General features: G+C 45.1%; 1 protein-coding gene and 1 pseudogene across 1 annotated transcript; both read left to right on the plus strand.

Annotated features, from left to right (window-relative positions):
* Positions 1 to 351: 351 nt before the first annotated feature.
* Positions 352 to 11,843, plus strand: LOC100944214 (Golgi phosphoprotein 3). Its single transcript, XM_012807531.1, is given in 6 exon segments — positions 352 to 655; positions 9,510 to 9,748; positions 10,545 to 10,597; positions 10,599 to 10,664; positions 11,577 to 11,686; positions 11,689 to 11,843. Coding segments are annotated over 6 exon segments (927 nt in total).
* On the plus strand, positions 9,856 to 10,083 carry LOC100943891 (annotated as a pseudogene).
* Positions 11,844 to 17,976: the final 6,133 nt, after the last annotated feature.

The following is a 17,976-nucleotide window of genomic DNA, read 5'->3' on the forward strand; positions in this document are numbered from 1 at the left end:
CCAGCCTTCCATCTCTCTCCTTCTTGGTCTCCAAGAATCTTGTCCTGGAGCTCTGAGGAACTGAGCCCTTGGCTTGTCTGCTGATCTTCTCAGTGGTAAGGAGAATGCCCCTGGAAGGAACTGGTATCCTCCTGACATAGGACTGAACCAGCACTTTAGGATGACTATGGCCTGTTCCTCAGCCTCTCCTACCAGCTCTGCTTTCTGTTATTGCACCCTGATTTCCATCTCAATTGGAGGGGTCTATCTGACTCCTCCATCTAGGATGAATTAGAGGGCAGGGTCATCCAGGTCAACCTCCTATGTCTATTCCAAGGCCTGTCTCCTCTTCCTCAGGTCCCCCAAGCAGCTATGGATGTCGGTCTCTTGGACCTGCCAGAGGCATCTCAGGGTCATAGCAAGACCCTGTGGGGGTGTCGGGGCAGGGCCCCCACTGTGCGTCGGCAGCGGGAGTTCATGCCAGATGAGAAAAAGGACACAGTTTACTGGGAAAAGCGGAGGAAGAACAACGAGGCAGCCAAGAAATCCCGGGAAAAGCGGCGTCTCAACGATGCAGCCATTGAGGACAGGCTGGCTGTACTGATAGAGGAGAACGCCCTGCTCAGGGCTGAGCTGCGGGCGCTCAAGCTTCACTTTGGCCTCCTGCAGCCCACTGGTGGTCCCAGGGCCTCGCCCCTACAGGCTCTGCTATGGGAATCCCCCTGGACTGGGGACTCCCTCCCTGGGGCTGAACAGCTCTCCTCTTTACCTTCTTCCCATGGCTGCTTATTAAGGCCATGTTCCCTGGATGCTGGGATTCCAGGATGTCAGAGCTGCCTACTGGCTTCTAGGTGGACTGGCCTGGCTGCATCTCCCAGACCCTCTCAGCAGTCTGCTTCCTCTGCCCCCAGTAGAATTGACATGGCCTTGCAGACTGCCCTCCCAGCCACTCTCTTCAGCTGTCATCTCTTGAATGGGCAGGTGAGGCCCAGATCAGAGCTCAGGCCCTGCTGGGGGCTGTGGTCAGCAATGCTCCCTGGATTCCAGGCCTCAGGGCCCCCAGATATGTTGTTGACACCCACTGATGACCCCATGGGGCTGGCTTCTGGGGTGACCTGCCCTGTTCCAGGGCATAGCCCTGAGGGTCTGACTCAGCCTTCTCTACCCCACAAACTGCGCATCAAAGCCCGAGCTTGTGGCAGGGAAGGTGGCTGGAGCACCCTTTGAGGGCTTCCCTGGGCAGGGTCAGGCCTGCAAGTGGGTGGTTGCAGATGAACATGGATTTTTCTGGGGAATGAGGGGCTTGGCCTCAGGCAAGGCCTGTAGGAAGCAGGGATGTCCTGGCTGGGAGGGTCCATTTTTCAGTTTCCAGACCAGGCTTCTAGGAGGAAGGGATGGTGCCCCATCTTGGATTCTATCATACTTCTTTCCCTGTCCTAAAATCTGTCCTTTGGGTTGCCACTTTTCTCCCTTCCTTCCTTCTTTCCACCTGTCAATTCATCCATCTGCCCATACACCTACCTGTTCATCCATCTATTTATCCAGTCATCTTTTTACCTATCCATCCATCAGTTCTTCATCATATTTTCATCTTTCCATCCATTCATTCATCCATCATTCCTTCCATCTGTCCATTTGTATATCCATTCATCTACCCTTCCATCCATCTATCCATTCCTTTGGATATCCACGGTTATCCATTCCTAACTGTGTCCTTTTATCCATTTACTCACTCATTTATCCTTCTTTCCATCCATCTACTCATCTACCTGTTCCCTCATCTGTCCATCCTTCTATCCATTCATCACCATTCCATCTATCCATCCATCCATCCATCCTTACATCCAATTATTTTTCCTCCCTCCTATCCATCTGTTTGTCATCCATCTAGCCATCTATCTATCCTTCTTTTAATCTATCCACCTATCCACCTGTTCATTCATCTGTCTGTCTGTCCATCCATCCATCCATGCATTTATTACCTTTTTATCCCCCCACCTATCCTTTCTTCCTTCCTTCCATCCATTTTTCTTTCCACCCATCCACTTGTTCACCCATATGTTCATCCTACATTCATCCATTCATCATCTTTTCTTTTCTTTTCTTTTCTTTCTTTTTTTTTTTTTTGAGACAGTGTCTCACTATGTTGCCCTTGGTAGAATGCCATGGCATCACAGCTCACAGCAACCTCAAACTCTTGGGCTTAAGCGATTCTCTTGCCTTAGCCTCCCAATTAGCTGGGACTACAGGTGTCTGCCACACCTGGCTATTTTTATTTTTTGTTGTTGTTGTTGTTGTTGCAGTTGTCATTGTTGTTTGGCCGGCCTGGGCTGGGTTTGAATCCACCAGCCTCGGTGTATGTGGCTGGCACCATAACCACTGTGCTACAGGCACTGAGCCCATCCATTGTCTTTTCATCCATCCATCTATCCATCCACCCATCCATCCATCCTTCCATCTGCTCACTCACCCATCTATCCATCTACACTTTATCTTTTTTTTTTTGAGGGGGGAACAGGATCTTACTCTGTTGCCTGGGCTAGAATGCAGTGGTATTATCATAGCTCACTGCTATCTCAACTTCTGGGCTTAAGCAATCCTCCTGCCTCAGCCTCTTGAGTAGCTGGGACTAAGGGTGTATGCCACAAAGTCAGCTAAGTTTTCTATCTTTAGTAGAGACAGGGCCTCACTGTTGTTCAGGCTGGTCTTGAACTCCTGAGCTCAAGTGATCCTCCTGCCTTGGCATCCCAGAGTACTAGATTTGTAGGCATGAGCCACCACACCTAGCCCTCCATCTATCCTTTCACTTATTCATTTAGTCACTCATTAATGTGCTCATTTGTTCATCATTCATTTATTCTCCCACTCATTCATTTCTTTACAATTTGTCCCCCACCCCTCCTCATCTTGGGGCCTCCCTCTGTGTCTAGTTTAGCAACAAGTGTCTGGACACTTTACTGGCCTTAGGATTCCTGCTCTGGGGGAGAGGGATGGGGGTTTTGGAAGAGACATACTGGGGGCCGTACTGAAGGAGGAGATAATGTCTTGGGGTCTGAATACTTACTTCTTTGGGTTCTCCTCAGGAGTTTGCTTATTGCCAATTTTGAGTTCAGCCTTACCTAATCCAGATGGCTTCCTCTATGTCTCAGATCAGGGGCTCAAGCTGCTAGAACAGATTAGTAATGTTGTGGGTGTGTGGGAAGGTCAGTGTCTTCTCTGTCCCAGCTGCTTTCTGCCCCCTATGATCAGGTATACATACCTCCCTTTTAGCTGGGAGGAATAAATGGCCTCTCTGCAGGGAGAGTCTCCCAGGGATCTTGGGCTTCCAGGGCTCATCAAAGCCCACCCCTTCCTCAGTTTCTCACCCAGGACCTCTCTCTTTAATATTATTTTTAAAATCATGTCAGAGATTTTATTAGATTCTGGATAAAAAGACCCCAACTCTAATCATGGCCAGGCTAGTTCTTGGTCATGCTGGACTTATCACTGTCACAAAGGTGTGTAGGGTGGGGACATGCAGGGGGACTCCATCTCACTGATAATCAGTGGGCAATGTCACTGTATAGCCCAAGAGCCCTATTCTCACTGTGCAGCCCTGGCACCCTAAACAACATAGCTGGGCTCTCCTCTACCTACTAAGCCCTTGGTTCTTGTCCAGGACAAGTTCAGGCCTCACCTTTCACCCCATGTGTGGCCTTCTAGAGGAAGCAGAGAACAAAAACATGGCCAGGCTCTCCATTCTGCTGGTCACAGTTGTAGCATTCAGCTACTTCCCCTCTGAGGACCTGTACTTCCAGCTCAACTGCTGCCCCTGAGTGTGGGTAGGGTAGGGGCAGGCATTCTGCCTTATTCCCTACCTTGGTCCTGGTTTGGAGATCCACATCTCTCAAGAGTGTCCTAGGGAGGCATGTAGGAGGCCTGCCCGAAGGGGGCAGCCCCAACCAGGACCCACAGCTAGGAGGAGGTAGACTCAGGTGGATAGTAGGTCCAGGTTGGAAACATCCAGAAAAAAATCCACATAAAGCAAATTGGACTTTCCATATCAGAAGGGGTCCTAGAGTCTGTTGATGAGTTGTCATCCAATCTATACTTGAATAGCTCTAGAGATGGAGAACTCACTTCCTCAAAAGTCACCCTACTCTTCATTCTCCTGAGTCAAAATCCATTTCTTACAGAATTCCACCTCTGGTCCTGTTCTTAATATAGGAGTTCAATCAGACCCTCTGCCCTTCTTTCTTTCCCTTGGTTGGAGATGGCCAGCATGGTGTAAATTCCTCTTCTCTAAAGTGGAGACCACCAAACTTACCTTAGATAATTTGAGAAGATTAAGACTTGCTTATTCTGTGCATAGCACTTTGCACACAACCTGGCATATAGTAAGCACTTGGAAAATGTTAACTCCACTCTCCTCTTTATTTCCTTTTTAGAAAGCTCTCATGTTCTCATCCGAAGAGTAGTGCTCTCTTCAGGGGAAATGTCAGCTTATTCTTGAAAATTCATTCCTTTTGCCCAGTCTGGCTCACAGTTTTTCCCAATACTATTTACATATGATGGCTCCTGGAATGAAATATGAATCATTCAAATTATATATGTGTTTTGTGTTTTTCAATAAATATTTTTTGAGCTACATATGTGTAAGCAGGAAATGGGTGAGGGAAAAAGTGATCCAGACTGAGAGTTTGTAGAAAGAGGGAACATGCACAAATCTATAACATTCACCCAAGATATGTCAATTATTCTCATTGTGTGCTGTGCCCTGGGGCCACAGGTATGACCTCTGCTCTTCAAGAGCCACAGGGAAGCTTGTAACATTCCACGTGGCTTCCTGGAAGCTGTTGCTGTACGAACTCTGGAGCTGCTTTCCACCTGGGATATCCATGTGAAACTTTGATTACATCTATCAGATTCATGATTGATGTGGGGACTGAATTTTAGGACTTTCTGCAACCATATGTTACTTTTCTTCTTCTGTCTATCCTTCCAGGCTGGTGAGATCTCTTTGGGAAATGATTGTATCAAATTCTTTTCTTGATTCAGGTGTGTCTGGTCCACAATAAATGTTGAATGAAGGTTCTTGCCTGCTTTGCTTGGCGATTGCCAGAGATAAAATGAGTTGAAGATGCTGATGTAGTTGTGTTTTTCTGTCTTGTCTACACGGATTCTCAGACATATCCTGAATGAACCCTGAATTATTTGGATCCTCAACACTCCTCAATATCACCTGGGAACTTATTAGAAATGCAGACTCTCAAGCTCCTCTCAGAATGGCTGAATCAGGACCTGCCTATTAACAAGATTCCTGGGTGATCTACCTGCCCGTTAAAGTTTGAAAAGTATTAATCCAGCATATGCATTGGCAGATGCTACCTGTACAGGGCCAGAGAGTAGATATTTTTGGCTTTCTGGGACAAATGGCTTCTGTTGTGACTACTCCACTCTGCTGTTGTAGCATGAAAGCAGCCATAGACCATATGTAAACAAATTGCTGTAGTCGTGTTTCAGTAAAACTTTATTGACAAAAACAAATGTGGCCAAGTTTTGCCTATGGGCCATAGTTTGCTGACCGCTGCACTGGGCTATCTACACAGAATGGACTTGCAGATCCCTCAAGGGCTTGTGGTGTTTCCAAAGTGTTATGCAGAGTGGTATTACCAATTCACACCCCTTCCCCCCAGACAAAGGAAATTTGTGTTCTCCACATAGTTGCCAACACTCAGATTAACTGATTTTTTTTTTTTTTTTGGCCAATTAGGTGGATATAAAATGATTTTAACCTATAGTCATCTGTTGATCATCTTTGCCAAGATTCTTTGGCCACATAGGTTTTCTTCCTTCATGAATTACCCATTCTGTGGGGATATACATCTTTTTCTTCTTGATTTCTCAGAACTCTATATTCCAGATATACACATTTGTCATGTAGGAACATCACAAACTTCTCATCTGATTTGTCTTTTCATTTTATTCACAAGATGTTTTGTTGTACAAAGGTACGAAAATTGGACCTAGCCACATTTGCCAATTTTTTTCTTTTACAGTTGTACATTTTTGACTTGTTGAAGAATCTTTCTCTGTCTTAAGGTCATAGTCTCCTAAATTCTTTTCTAAATATTATAAAGTTTTGCTTTTCATATTTAGGTATTTGGTTTGTCTCTTTCTCTCTCTAACTTTGTGGCATGAAGTGCCATTACTCAAACTTCATGGATCACAAGAATCACCTATCGGTGCTTGCTTAATTATAGACATAGTGAATTAGACTTTCAGGAGACAGTCCTGGGAATCTATATTGTCACTAGCACCCAGGTGATTCTTTTAATTAGCAGTTTGGGAAAAGCTGGCTTAGTGGTTAGCAGGTGAGTTTGGGCACTGGGCAGAACAAGTATCCAGACTGGGCTGGGTGGCTTCACATATGCAACTAAACCTCCCTTACATACCTATAAATGCTTATCTCTAAATGTACACAATCCCTAGAAATTTCTTGTGAAGATTAAATGAGAAGAAGCATGTAACTTGCTTGGCACAGGGGCTTCCCTGAGAACTGGACTATTTTATCTCTATGGAGAATGTAACTAATCCTGTTTCCCTTTTTGCTTTGTTTACCAAGGAGCTCAGGGATAAACTTACTGCTCAACCATAATAAATGTATATGTATTCACTTTTCTTTTTCTGAGTCACACTCTTTTGCCCCAGGCTAGAGTTTTGTGGCATCAGCCTAGGTCATAGCAATCTCAATCTCCCGAATAAAAGGCATCCTCCTACTTCAGCTTCCCAAGCAGCTGGAGCTACAGACACTCATCAGAATGCCCAGCTATTTTTCTATATTTTAGTAGAGACAGGAGCTCGCTGTTTGCTCAGGCTGGTCTTGAACTGCTGTGCTCAAGTGATTCTCCTGCCTTGCATCCCAAAGTGTTAGGATTCACTCACTTTTTATTCTTTTACTCATTTAGCAAATCTTTATTGATCATAAACTTCTCATCTGACTTGTCTTTTCATTTTATTCACAGTGTGTTTTGTTGTACAAAAGTTTGAAAATTGGATGTAGCCAGATTTGTTAATCTTCTGTTTTGGAGTTTTATCTTGTTTAAGAATCTTTCCATGTGTCAGGATCACAAAGATAGTCTCCTGTATTTATGTTCCAGGCACTGGGGAAAGAGTAAGGAACAAAATAGATGTAGTTTCTGCCTCTGTGGTCCTGACAGACTAATAGAGGAGACAGGTAAAAAAATAAATAAGAACATTATAGAGTAGGACTAGTAATGATAAGTGTCATTGAGAAGAAAGAAGTAGGGTACAATATAATAATTGAAATAGGGAGATCAGGAAGGGTTTTGCTGAGAAAGGTTTTTAAAAATGTTGTAGCGATGGGGTCTCTCTATGTTGCCCAGGCTGGTCTCAAACTCCTGGCCTCAAGTGATCCTCCTACCTTAGCCTCTCAAAGTGCTGGGATTACAGGCATGAGCTTATATGACTGAGCCAGAAATGACTGGCTGAGACATGGAGGAAACAAACGAGGGAGTCATGCAGATATCAGGGGGGAAGAGCATTTCCTAGGCAGAGAAAACAGCTTGTGAAAAATCCCTGTGGCAGGAATGTGCCTGGCCTGTTGGAGGGATAATGAAGAGGCCTGTGTGACTGGAGTAGAGGGAGTGAGAGGGAGAGCGGGAAGAGGGGAGGGCAGGGAGGTGATGGGAACTGGTTGTGCAGGGTCTTTTGGGCCGAGGTGTGGACTTTGGCTTCCTCTCTGAGTGAGATGGAGGTGATGGAGGCGGTTCTGAGCATATTTTCGCTGTAACTACCCTCCCACCCCCATCCTGTGGTGTGTGAGGTTGAGTGAAAATAAATAAATCCATCACACAAGTACAAGAGAGCTGGCTCATTGTCTGAGGTGTTTCTGTGACTCATCTCCTCATCAGTGGCCACACATTCTCCATCCTCAGAGCTGGGGTGCTCATCCCATCTCTGTTTCAGAGCATTTCTGAGATATGAAGGGAAGGGCAGGGAAAGCTACTCTACGAAGTGGAATCTTGGAAATCCCCTCCACCACGGAAGTTTCTCTCTTCTTTTTTATAAAGTTTCCTTCCATTAAATAAACATTTTTAACAAGCATGGGAAGGATGAGTGTTGAGTCTATGTGGGGGATTCTGGAAGGGTGAAGGGCTGGCTGAAGCGGGAGGGTGGTCAGTGAGAAAGTAACCAGGAACAGCTCTCAAGGCAGCATGTAGTGGGCTCAGGTAAACAGGAAGAGCTGGAGATAAGCTGGACACAGGCTGGGGACATTGGGAGGAGGGGTCACACAAGACCTGGAGGCTTAAACTTGTCCTGCAATTACTAAGACTTCCAAAGATCTGTCCCCTACCACAAGTGGGCATTCATTTCTCAGATGTCCCAGTGACTGCTGGTGATTTGTCCTGGATTTTTTTTGACTCTCTGAAAAAGTCTTCACTATTAAGATTCCCATTAACGGATGGGGAAACTGAGGCTTGAAGCACTTACCTATGTTGCCTAATATCACATATGTGGTGATAGGACCATTTCCCCCTTGTTACTACTGCACTGGCATCACTGTTTCTCAAGGTCCCTCCTGTTCTATGAGGTCCTTTCCCAGCTCGTCTTTGCACTTGTTCTCTGTGCCTGGAATGCTGATTCTTTTCCATCTTCATTTCTCTTCTCCAATGCCACCTTCTCAGAAAGGCCTTCCCTGAACACGCACTCTAAAACAACTGGTTATTTGCAGTGATCCTCAACATAGTAGGTGCTCAGTAAATATTTGTTGAACAAATAAAGGAACTGAAAAGGATGAGACGACGCTCCTAGTAACAGCTTCAAGTCTAGTTAACTTCTGTGTCACCAGATTGTACGGTCTGTCTCTGCCCAAGGATGACGGTGTCATGGGGATGGGGATCCTGTGCCTCATGTTCACAGCAAAAAGCCCCCGTATTTGGGACAGGACCTGTCATACAGTGGTAAATGTCACTGAATTGAAGCTGAGATTTGAGAAGGAAGTTGGGGCCATGTAATGGGGAAAAGGAATACGAGGAAGAAGGAGGTTGTTGATGCCCTCACTGACCCAGAGCAGCACCAAGGCCTCCCGCTGCCCACCCACAAGGAGCGGGCAGCGGGTGGCGAGGAGACGTGCAGAGCCTCCCTAACTAGTGGGACCATGAGGGCGACTCCCAGGACACGTGGCTGAGCCCGATGGAGGAGGACCGCGAGGGTTGCATTATGTTAGGATGACTGTGTATCATCTGGATTACGTGGCTGTATTTTTTTTTTTCCCCTTTGGAGACAGAGTCTCACTCTGTTGCCATCAGCAGAGTGCTGTGGTGTGACAGCTCACAGCAACCTCAAACTCTTGGGCTTAAGTGATTCCCTTGCCTCAGCCTCCTGAGTAGCTGGGACTACAGGTGCCCACCAGAACGCCCGGCTATTTTTCTGTTGCAGTTGTCATTGTTGATTAGCTGGCCCGGGCTGGGTTCGAACCCACCAGCCCCTGTGTATATGCCGGCACCCTAAACGCTGAGCTACGGAAGTCGAGCCACCTGGTTGTATGTTAACTGAATTAGCTTTGAGAGGAAGGTTACAACTAGAGGCTTGTGGAATGAGATGTAAAAGTCTATTAACAAAACAGGTAATCTGTGAGTCAGGTGGGCCAAGGGGAGATGTTCTACTTGATGAAGCATGTTAAGGGACTCAGACTCCAGAAACGTGCTGGATTGAATTACTTAGTGGTGAGACGTGGAATCCATTAAAATTACATTACCATTTAAATGTGTGGAAACGCCTTTCCCTGTGTGTGAGATGCCACGGCAGCATCCAGAGGTGGAGCCAGCACTTCCAGCCGGTTGCTTTACTTTTTGCTGCACCAACACAGTTATTATGTGGAAGAGAAAGTCTCCAGAGACTACAGAGGGCAAAGCTGGATCTAAAGTAACTAAACCTGCCAGATAATAAGCAAAACCTGCTCCTCCGAAACCTGAACCTAAACCAAGAAAAACATCTGCTAAGAAAGAACCTGGAACAAAGCTCGACCGGGGATAAGGGGAAGAAGGAGGAGAAGCAGGAAGCTGGAAAGGAAGGCACAGAAAACTGAATCAGTAGGTAACAAGGGAGAATGTATTGTGAAAGATTGGGGTTGATTTTATGTATCTCTTGGGACAACTTTTAAAAGCTATTTTTACCAAATCTTTTGTAATTGCTAATTTTTTAGGACTCTACTAGTTGGCATACAAAAATATATAAAAATGGACATTTTACCCCCTCATAGTCATGCTTTTTGGAAATTTCCATCATCTTCAAGTAAAATAAATATCAGTTGGAAGCTGTGTGTAACATTGATTCAGCATTCCAGGTACTTGCTTTAAAAATTTAGTCCTGTGCATACTGTGGTGTTTTTACTGTGCATATTTGAATTGTTCATGCAGTTTTTTCTAGAGCAATAATCAGTGGTGCTTTTGTATCTAGGTTTTATGTAATTATAACGAAACATGGATAGTTGTGGCCACCTGCTGACTATTTGTGGTTTAAAATAAAAGGTTTTCTTGTCTGAAAAAAAAAAAAAAGAAAAGAAATGTGTGGAACGATTAGCTAAAAACCTGGTGGAAAAGGGCATGTTGACAATAGAACTTTCTACTTTTTGACATGGCAACACATCCCATCATAAACAACATTAAGCAGCACCTGGTTATGTTCACATGGATGGAACTGGAACATGTTCTTAGTAAAGTATCTCAAGAATGGAAGAAACAAATATATAATTACCCACATTTTCATACTAATGATAAAACACAGCTACAGCCCAGAATGAAGGAGGGAAGAGGAGGGCAAGGAGGGTGAGGGGAAGGGTGGGGGACCTGAGGGAGGAGGCTGGGTGGACCTCACCTATGGTGCATATTGCAAAGGTACATGTCAAATCTATGAAGAGTATAGATGTCTTTTTTTTTTTTTTTTTTCTTTTTGAGACAGAGCCTCAAGCTGTCCTCCTGGGTAGAGCGCAGTGGCATTACAGCTCACAGCAACCTCCAACTCCTGGGCTCAAGCGAGTCTCCTGCCTCCGCCTCCCAAGTAGCTGGGACCACAGGCGCCTGCCACAACACCCGGCTATTTTTTGGTTGCAGCCGTCATTGGTGTTTGGCGGTCCGGGCTGGGGATTCGAACCCGCCACCTTAGATGTAGGAGGCTGGCGCCTTAGCCGGTTGAGCTATAGGCGCTGAGCCGAGTATAGATGTCTTAACACAACAAGTAAGTGAGGTGAAGGCTATGTTAACCAGCTTGATGTAAGCATTCCAAATTGCATATAAAATCAGCACATTGTACCCTATAAATGTACACAGTTATGACTTAATAAAAAAAAAGTATAAGAAGCTGTTCCTTGGCGGCGCCTATTGCTCAGTGAGTAGGGCGCCGGCCCCGTATACCGAGGGTGGCCGGTTCGAAACCGGCCCCGGCCAAACTGCACAAAAAAATAGCCGGGTGTTGTGGTGGGCGCCTGTAGTCCAAGCTACTCGGGAGGCTGAGGCAAGAGAATCGGCTAAGCCCAGGAGTTGGAAGTTGCTGTGAGCTGTGACACCACAGTACTCTGCCCAGGGCGATAAACTGAGACTCTGTCTTTTTCTAAAAAAAAAAGAAGCTGTTCTTGACAAATGGGTGAATGACCCTCACCGCCCGGACAAGTGCTTCCTGGCCCTCATTTCCTTGGTCCACGCCTCCGATGTCTGGAGAATGCTTTTGGTCCTTTTCTGGATGAGTGTGATGATTTAGCCACCAGGAGAGCGCGGCAGCTTCTCGGCTTAGCCGCTGAAGTGGAGCGTCTGAAGGCCGACACTGACGAGGTCCAGTGGGCCGCAGGGGCTGCGTTCACTAAGTGACTGCCCAGAATGAGATGGTCTCCTTTCCTGTAAACCAGTAGATTTTCTTCTCTTGGTTTCTGGTTTTGTGCAGATTGTACTTTCCCACACTGTAATTGGCTTTTGTTTCACCAAATGGTGAGTGGCTTTTTCTTTTTCTATGTATGCAGGATTCTGCTAGTAGGAGAGGCCTTCTGCTTTTTGTTTTTTAAAAAAATTTTACTGCCATATTGGCATTCCATTCCCTGTTGCCACTCTCACTGTTACCTGTTTAAGGTTTCTGGTTTACTTTGACTCTCAAAGTACCTCCAGCCTCCTCACACACGCACAACTTGATTACCTCAATTTGAGTTTTCCCACACGTGCCTCTGTGTCTAGCATTCTGCCTATGATTCAGACAGAAGTCACAAAAAGGCCTTCAACGTGCCAAAGGTAAATATCTGTATCTATAGGACATTTTATACATAGACCTCAGTTGTTGAGATGTATACTTAGCAAAATTATATTTATTTATTGGATTATTTTTTGAGAGAGAGTCTCACTATGTCACCCTCGGGATAGTGCTTTAGCGTCACAATTCTCAGCAACCTCAAACTCTTGGGCTTAAGCGATTCTCTTGCCTCAGCTTCCCAAGTAGCTGGGACTATAGGCACCCGCCACAACTCCCAGCTATTTTTTGGTTGCAGTTGTCATTGTTGTTTAGCAGGCCTGGGCCAGGCTCCAACCCACTAGCCTCAGAGTAAGTGGCTGGTACCCTACTCACTAAGCTATGGGTGCCGAGCCAGCAAAATTATTTTTAAATTTAAATGTCTTACCATAACAAATAAGTGAGGAGATGGTTAATCAGTTAGATATAAGCATTCCACATTGTATATCAAATCAGCACATGGCACCCCATAAATGCATTAATGTACACAGTTATGATTTAATAAAGGGGAAAAAAATTGAAGCATCACAGTAAATACTTAACATAAAATGCCCCTTGGATTTTGCTTCCCATGTAAATCTATTGCATTATTATACTTGTTACAATTTTAACTATTAAATCATAAAGGTCCAGTTGTTTCACAAAGCCAGTTGGGATGGGCTGCATTCCAGGTATGAAATAGTTTGAGTTATATATAAATGGCCCTTTCTGGCTGCCCCTGCCCCCATCTTAGTATTTTGCAAGATTTAATTAATTGTACACCAGGTGCCCCTCACTTGCTTCAGAAGTCATTGTTATTTGATGGCAAAATAGACCTTTCACTGAAGGAGAGAAAAAAAAGATGTGCATCTGATTGGCTCCAGATTTTTTTGAGCTGTACCATTCATGATACTTTTTGCCTATGCATTTCCTTTTTGAAATTTTTTTCTTCGTGGTCTTACTGTTTTTTTTTTTTTTTTTTAAATAATTTCCATAGGCTTGTCACCAGCACCAATCTTGAGGACAGATTTCTTTTTCTGTCCACAGTAAATTAATGTCCACTCTGAAATGTCACTTACCTACTCACACTTTCTTAGGGAAAAATATCAAATGTCAGTCCTAGCAGGTGTTGCATGTAAATGGGTAGCAAGTAATGACCACAACTCAGATGACTAAGAATTTTGTAACAGAGACTTCTGCTATGTTTTAATTCTTCATATACAATTATGATAATTAGCATAGTATAAACCTTTGCTTTTTAAAGCTTATTTTTACTATTTATCACTGTTTATCCTACCAAGGTTGGTTTCATAATGTAAATAATATACATTGAACAAATAAATGTCAAATTTTTATTAGGATGGTTCATGTTAATAGTTGGGCTTTCAGGTGTTTAGACATTGTTTTGGTTAAGATTTGATGCAAAAGTACTAGATGGTGTATAACTCTGGAGCTGAATTTTAAGGTATTCCTTAATATGTATACTATCTTTTTATCTGAAGTAATAAATAAACTATGATCTTGAAAGTACCTGAAAAAAAGAAAAAAGAAGAAGGAGGGTGTCACATAGGTCATTTATTCATTCCTCATTTATACATCCATCTATTCATTCATGTATCCATCCATCCACTTGTTCATTTATCTATCCATCTATCCATCCATTCATTTGTTTATTCATCCATCCATTCATCCATCCATTTATTCATTCGCTTACTCATTCACAACTTTCCAAAGAGAATAAAACCTATTCCTTGCCTTTCAGGATGTGACCTTTTGAGAAGGAGATGGAAAAATCTTCATGTGAACAAACAGATGATCAGGATTATGTCAGATGCTATTGAGGGCTGTGAGCTGATGGCTGGGGCATTCAGGGACTGGGCAAGTGAGGAAAGGTCCCTCTGATGAGGTGACATTTGAGTCAAGATCTAGAAAACTTGAGTAATTGAAAGAAGTCAGTTACAAAAGAATACATGTCATTTGGTTCTATTTATATGAAATGTTCATAACTGATAAAGCTATAGAAACAGAAAGCAGATTGCTGCTTGTCAGAGGCTAGAGGAGATAGGGGAATGGGAAGTCAGTGATCATGGGGACACGAATACTTTTGTGATGATGGAAATACCTTGGAGGTGGGTAGAGGTGCTGGCTGCACAATGTTGTGAACATCCTAAAGGCCACACTGGAGTGTATACTTTAAAATGGTTAATTTTATGTTATGTGAATTTCACCTCAATTAAAAAAAAAATACTAGTGACTGTGCCATTCCCAGAGGATAGTGGGGATCTGAGAGATCAAAAGGGACAGAGGGATCCAGGAACTGGGTACTGAGTGTGACAAGCCTGTGGGAGGAGGTGCTCCTCACTGGTCCTTACTTAGGGGTGCAGGTGAGGCACCCCATTTGGCCCTGGGGTTATGGGTATGCATGGGTGACCGGGTGTGAAGTGCCTTGACAGGGATGTAACTCACACACACACATGCTCTGGCCTATTTTTGCATGTGGGACGCAGCACTCAGTGTAGGTGTGGGCACGATGTATACGTGTACAGGTATTCATTTATGAGACATGTTCATGTACACGTGTGTGTTCCAACCTGATGTAAAAGCTCCTCCCATGCCTTGTTGTGGGGCTGAAGCCTTGAGGATGTTGTGGGGGAGGGGGACAGCAGAGCTTCCTCCCCTAAGGCCACCAGTGTGGTCACCTATCGCCCTATCTCTCCCTGCTGTGAAGGCCACGGGGCAGCCCTAGCCTCCCCCATACTGTAAATTCTAAGAAATCCTGTCCTGTGGTTTGGTCTGGCCCCTCCTGGTCTGCTCCTATGCCCAGCAGGGCTGCCCCCGCCTCCATTTTTGTCTTGGTTCTTAGTTAGGGAAGAAAGACTAGGGACCCTCTTCTGAGCCTGGTCCCCAAACAGAAAGAACAGAAGGGAGAGGGCTGTGCTCTTGATGACGTTGCTTCACCTTTCTGGGCCTCAGTTTCCTCATCTGCAGATTGCAGACAATCATGGGTCCCACCTCAGAGGACTGTGGGGTAGTTAGAGCAGAGTCTGGCAGTGCCTATTACATGCTGGCTGCTACTATTACTCACCTCCTGCCTCTTGCTTCTCTCACTCCAGCCTCCACAAATTTATCCTCCCTGTTTGACCACGCAGAATGCCCTCATCCCTCTCCCACTATGCCAGTCCAGGAATAATGGAAATCTTGGCTCAAATCCCATTTCCTCAGGAAGCAGGTGCTGCCTGGTGGAACAAGCTGGATCTGGGTGACAGGAAACCCGGGTTTGAACCCCAGTGTAACCATATCAGACCAATCTGGCTCAACTTTTATGCAACAAAGTTGTGAGTTTCTTGTCAGTTGCCATGGACCTCCCAGGTTGAAAACATGCTTAGATGAACCAAGTCTGTAACCACTGGAACCTAAATGCTTCATGAGCAGAGAAGGAGGGAGGACTGAATTAAGAAGAAAACGCCACGTGGCTGGATGCAAGGTCCAATCACATCAAGCCCTGGCATCATTCCATAGAATGATCCTATCAAATCACACCTCCTGGTATTACCTCATTCAGACAGCCAATCAGATTATGCCTTATTATCCTACTCTTATAAAATCTGACCCAGGCCCGGGCTCCCAGTTCCAGGAGACAGATTTGAGTGTTTTTTTTTTTTTTTTTAAATTGTTTCTTTGCCAGTTGCCTTGCAATAAAGCTTTTCTTTTTCTCAAAGGCTGGTGCCTGGGCTGGGTGCTCAGCGGGGGCAAAAGGTCTAACTTGGTCTGGGAGGAGGTATGGGGCTGAGGAGAAGGGGATGGAAGGGAGGGAGATGCAGGAAGTAAGATGAGTCCTTTGGGGAGTAACTGCCAACCAAGTGGGCTGGGCTTCCTTCTACTCACTGCTCACCATGGCCACCCATCAGTGGGGTTCTGGAAAAATCCATTAGCCCCAGATAGTGAATTCTCTGACTCAGCCCAGCCCTGTCTTTCTTTTCTTTCCCACATCTGGCATCCACATCTGTCCAATGAAGTTTTAGGAGACCCTAGGTGCACAGCTGGGGATGAGGGTATAGGTGTGCGTGTGTGTGTGTGTGTGTGTGTGTGTGAGAGAATGATCCTATTGAAACCAGAATCTCAGCACTTTGGGAGGCCAAGGTGAAAGGATTGCCTATGACCAGGAGTTGGTGACTAGCCTGGGAAACATAGCAAGACCCTGTCTCTAAAAAGAAAAAAAAAGTTGGCATGAGAAGGTGTGCTGTAGTCTCAGCTGCTCAGGAGGCCAAAGCCAGGGAATAGCTTGAGCCCAGGGGTTTGAGGCTGCAATGAGCTGTGTCGACACTACTGTATTCCAGCCTGGAAGACAGAGCAAGACTCCATCTCAAAACCAAAACAACAACAACAACAAAACCATGCTTCTACAAACAACCTCCCCATAACAAAAAAGCACAGACTTCCTTGTCCATAGAAAATTACACTTTTCCTCCCCAAGTTGGGTTTGAGTCTCCTGTGCTGGGGTGAGGAGTTTGCCAGGTCTCTCCTGTTCCTGGGCCAGTGATGTGGGCTGAGTGGGCCCAGGAGTTGGAGGTTCCCTGCTGCAGGTGGGGGTGGGCTGATTAGCTGGGTTACTTGGGAAGCCGGCTCTGTGGCTTTGCCTCTTCATAAGTCTTCCTGGGCCAGCCACGTGCCAGCTTCTGCCTGGCTCAGCTCCTTGACCAAGACTTTCAAGTCCACTTGCTTGGTGTCTTCCTGGGCAGGGCTGGGATTAGGGTGAGGGGAGTGAGGTTTACTGTCACTTGAGCAAAATTTAAGGGGTCATCAAAAATCTCAGTGAGCAATGTAAATAATATTGCAGGGCAATATTCTTTCTCAGGTTTTCTTCCCTTCCTCCTTCCCTCCCTCCCTCCCTTCCTTCCTTCTCCATAACAGGTTTTATTTTATTTTTATTTTATGTTACATGTGAATTTATTCGAGGGCTAACTATGGGTAAACCTTGCTTTTCCAATGCAATATTCTAAATTGCAATTATTTCTCTTACCATACCATTTACCCTTTTAGAGTGTAAAGTTTAGTGGCATTTAGTACATTGGCAAGGTTGTGCAACCATCACGTCTAATTCCAGAGCAGTTTCATCACTCTAAAATGAAATCCCTACTCACTAGATTTACTCTTTATCCTTCTCTCCCTTCTGCTCCTGGAATCAATGAAATATTTAAAAACTCAAAAGTAATGCAAAAAGTTTTATGATGAACAAGGCATCAAATTTTAAAATGAAGACAAGCTCTACCCCTGTTGCTAACCCTGCATTGCTCACTTTAGCATCATCTTTGCTGGGTTTGTGATTTACCTGTTGGGATAACCCCAAATACTTCCTCTCTTGGGTCCCTCAAAGGACAGGGGAGCCTCTCCCTCCCTGCACAAACCCTTGGGGACGGTTTTCCAGGTCCTTGGTAGCTGGCCGTTGGGAGGGTGAGTCTGGCTGGATGTCAAGGGGTCGTCTTTGCATGTTCTGGTTGCTTCAGCAGCCTGGACACCCCCTATGCCTTGTGCTGAGTATGTGAATCCATCTCAAAGGCAGCTGAAATTTGAGATGTGTTCTTCTACACTTCCAAGAGCGCCTGAATAATCTTGCTTCATCCCTATAAAACCTTCCTGAAGTGAGCACTATACTGCTCTGATTGAGAGGTGATACCGGAGTCACTCATCCAAGATCACACAGTCCTTTCTGATTCCAATGCTGGAGGAGGAGGGGGAGTGTGAGTGGGG

The sequence above is a fragment of the Otolemur garnettii genome, unplaced genomic scaffold, assembly GCF_000181295.1.
Source record: "Otolemur garnettii isolate 467f Iridium unplaced genomic scaffold, OtoGar3 scaffold00071, whole genome shotgun sequence".
NCBI lineage: Eukaryota > Metazoa > Chordata > Mammalia > Primates > Galagidae > Otolemur > Otolemur garnettii.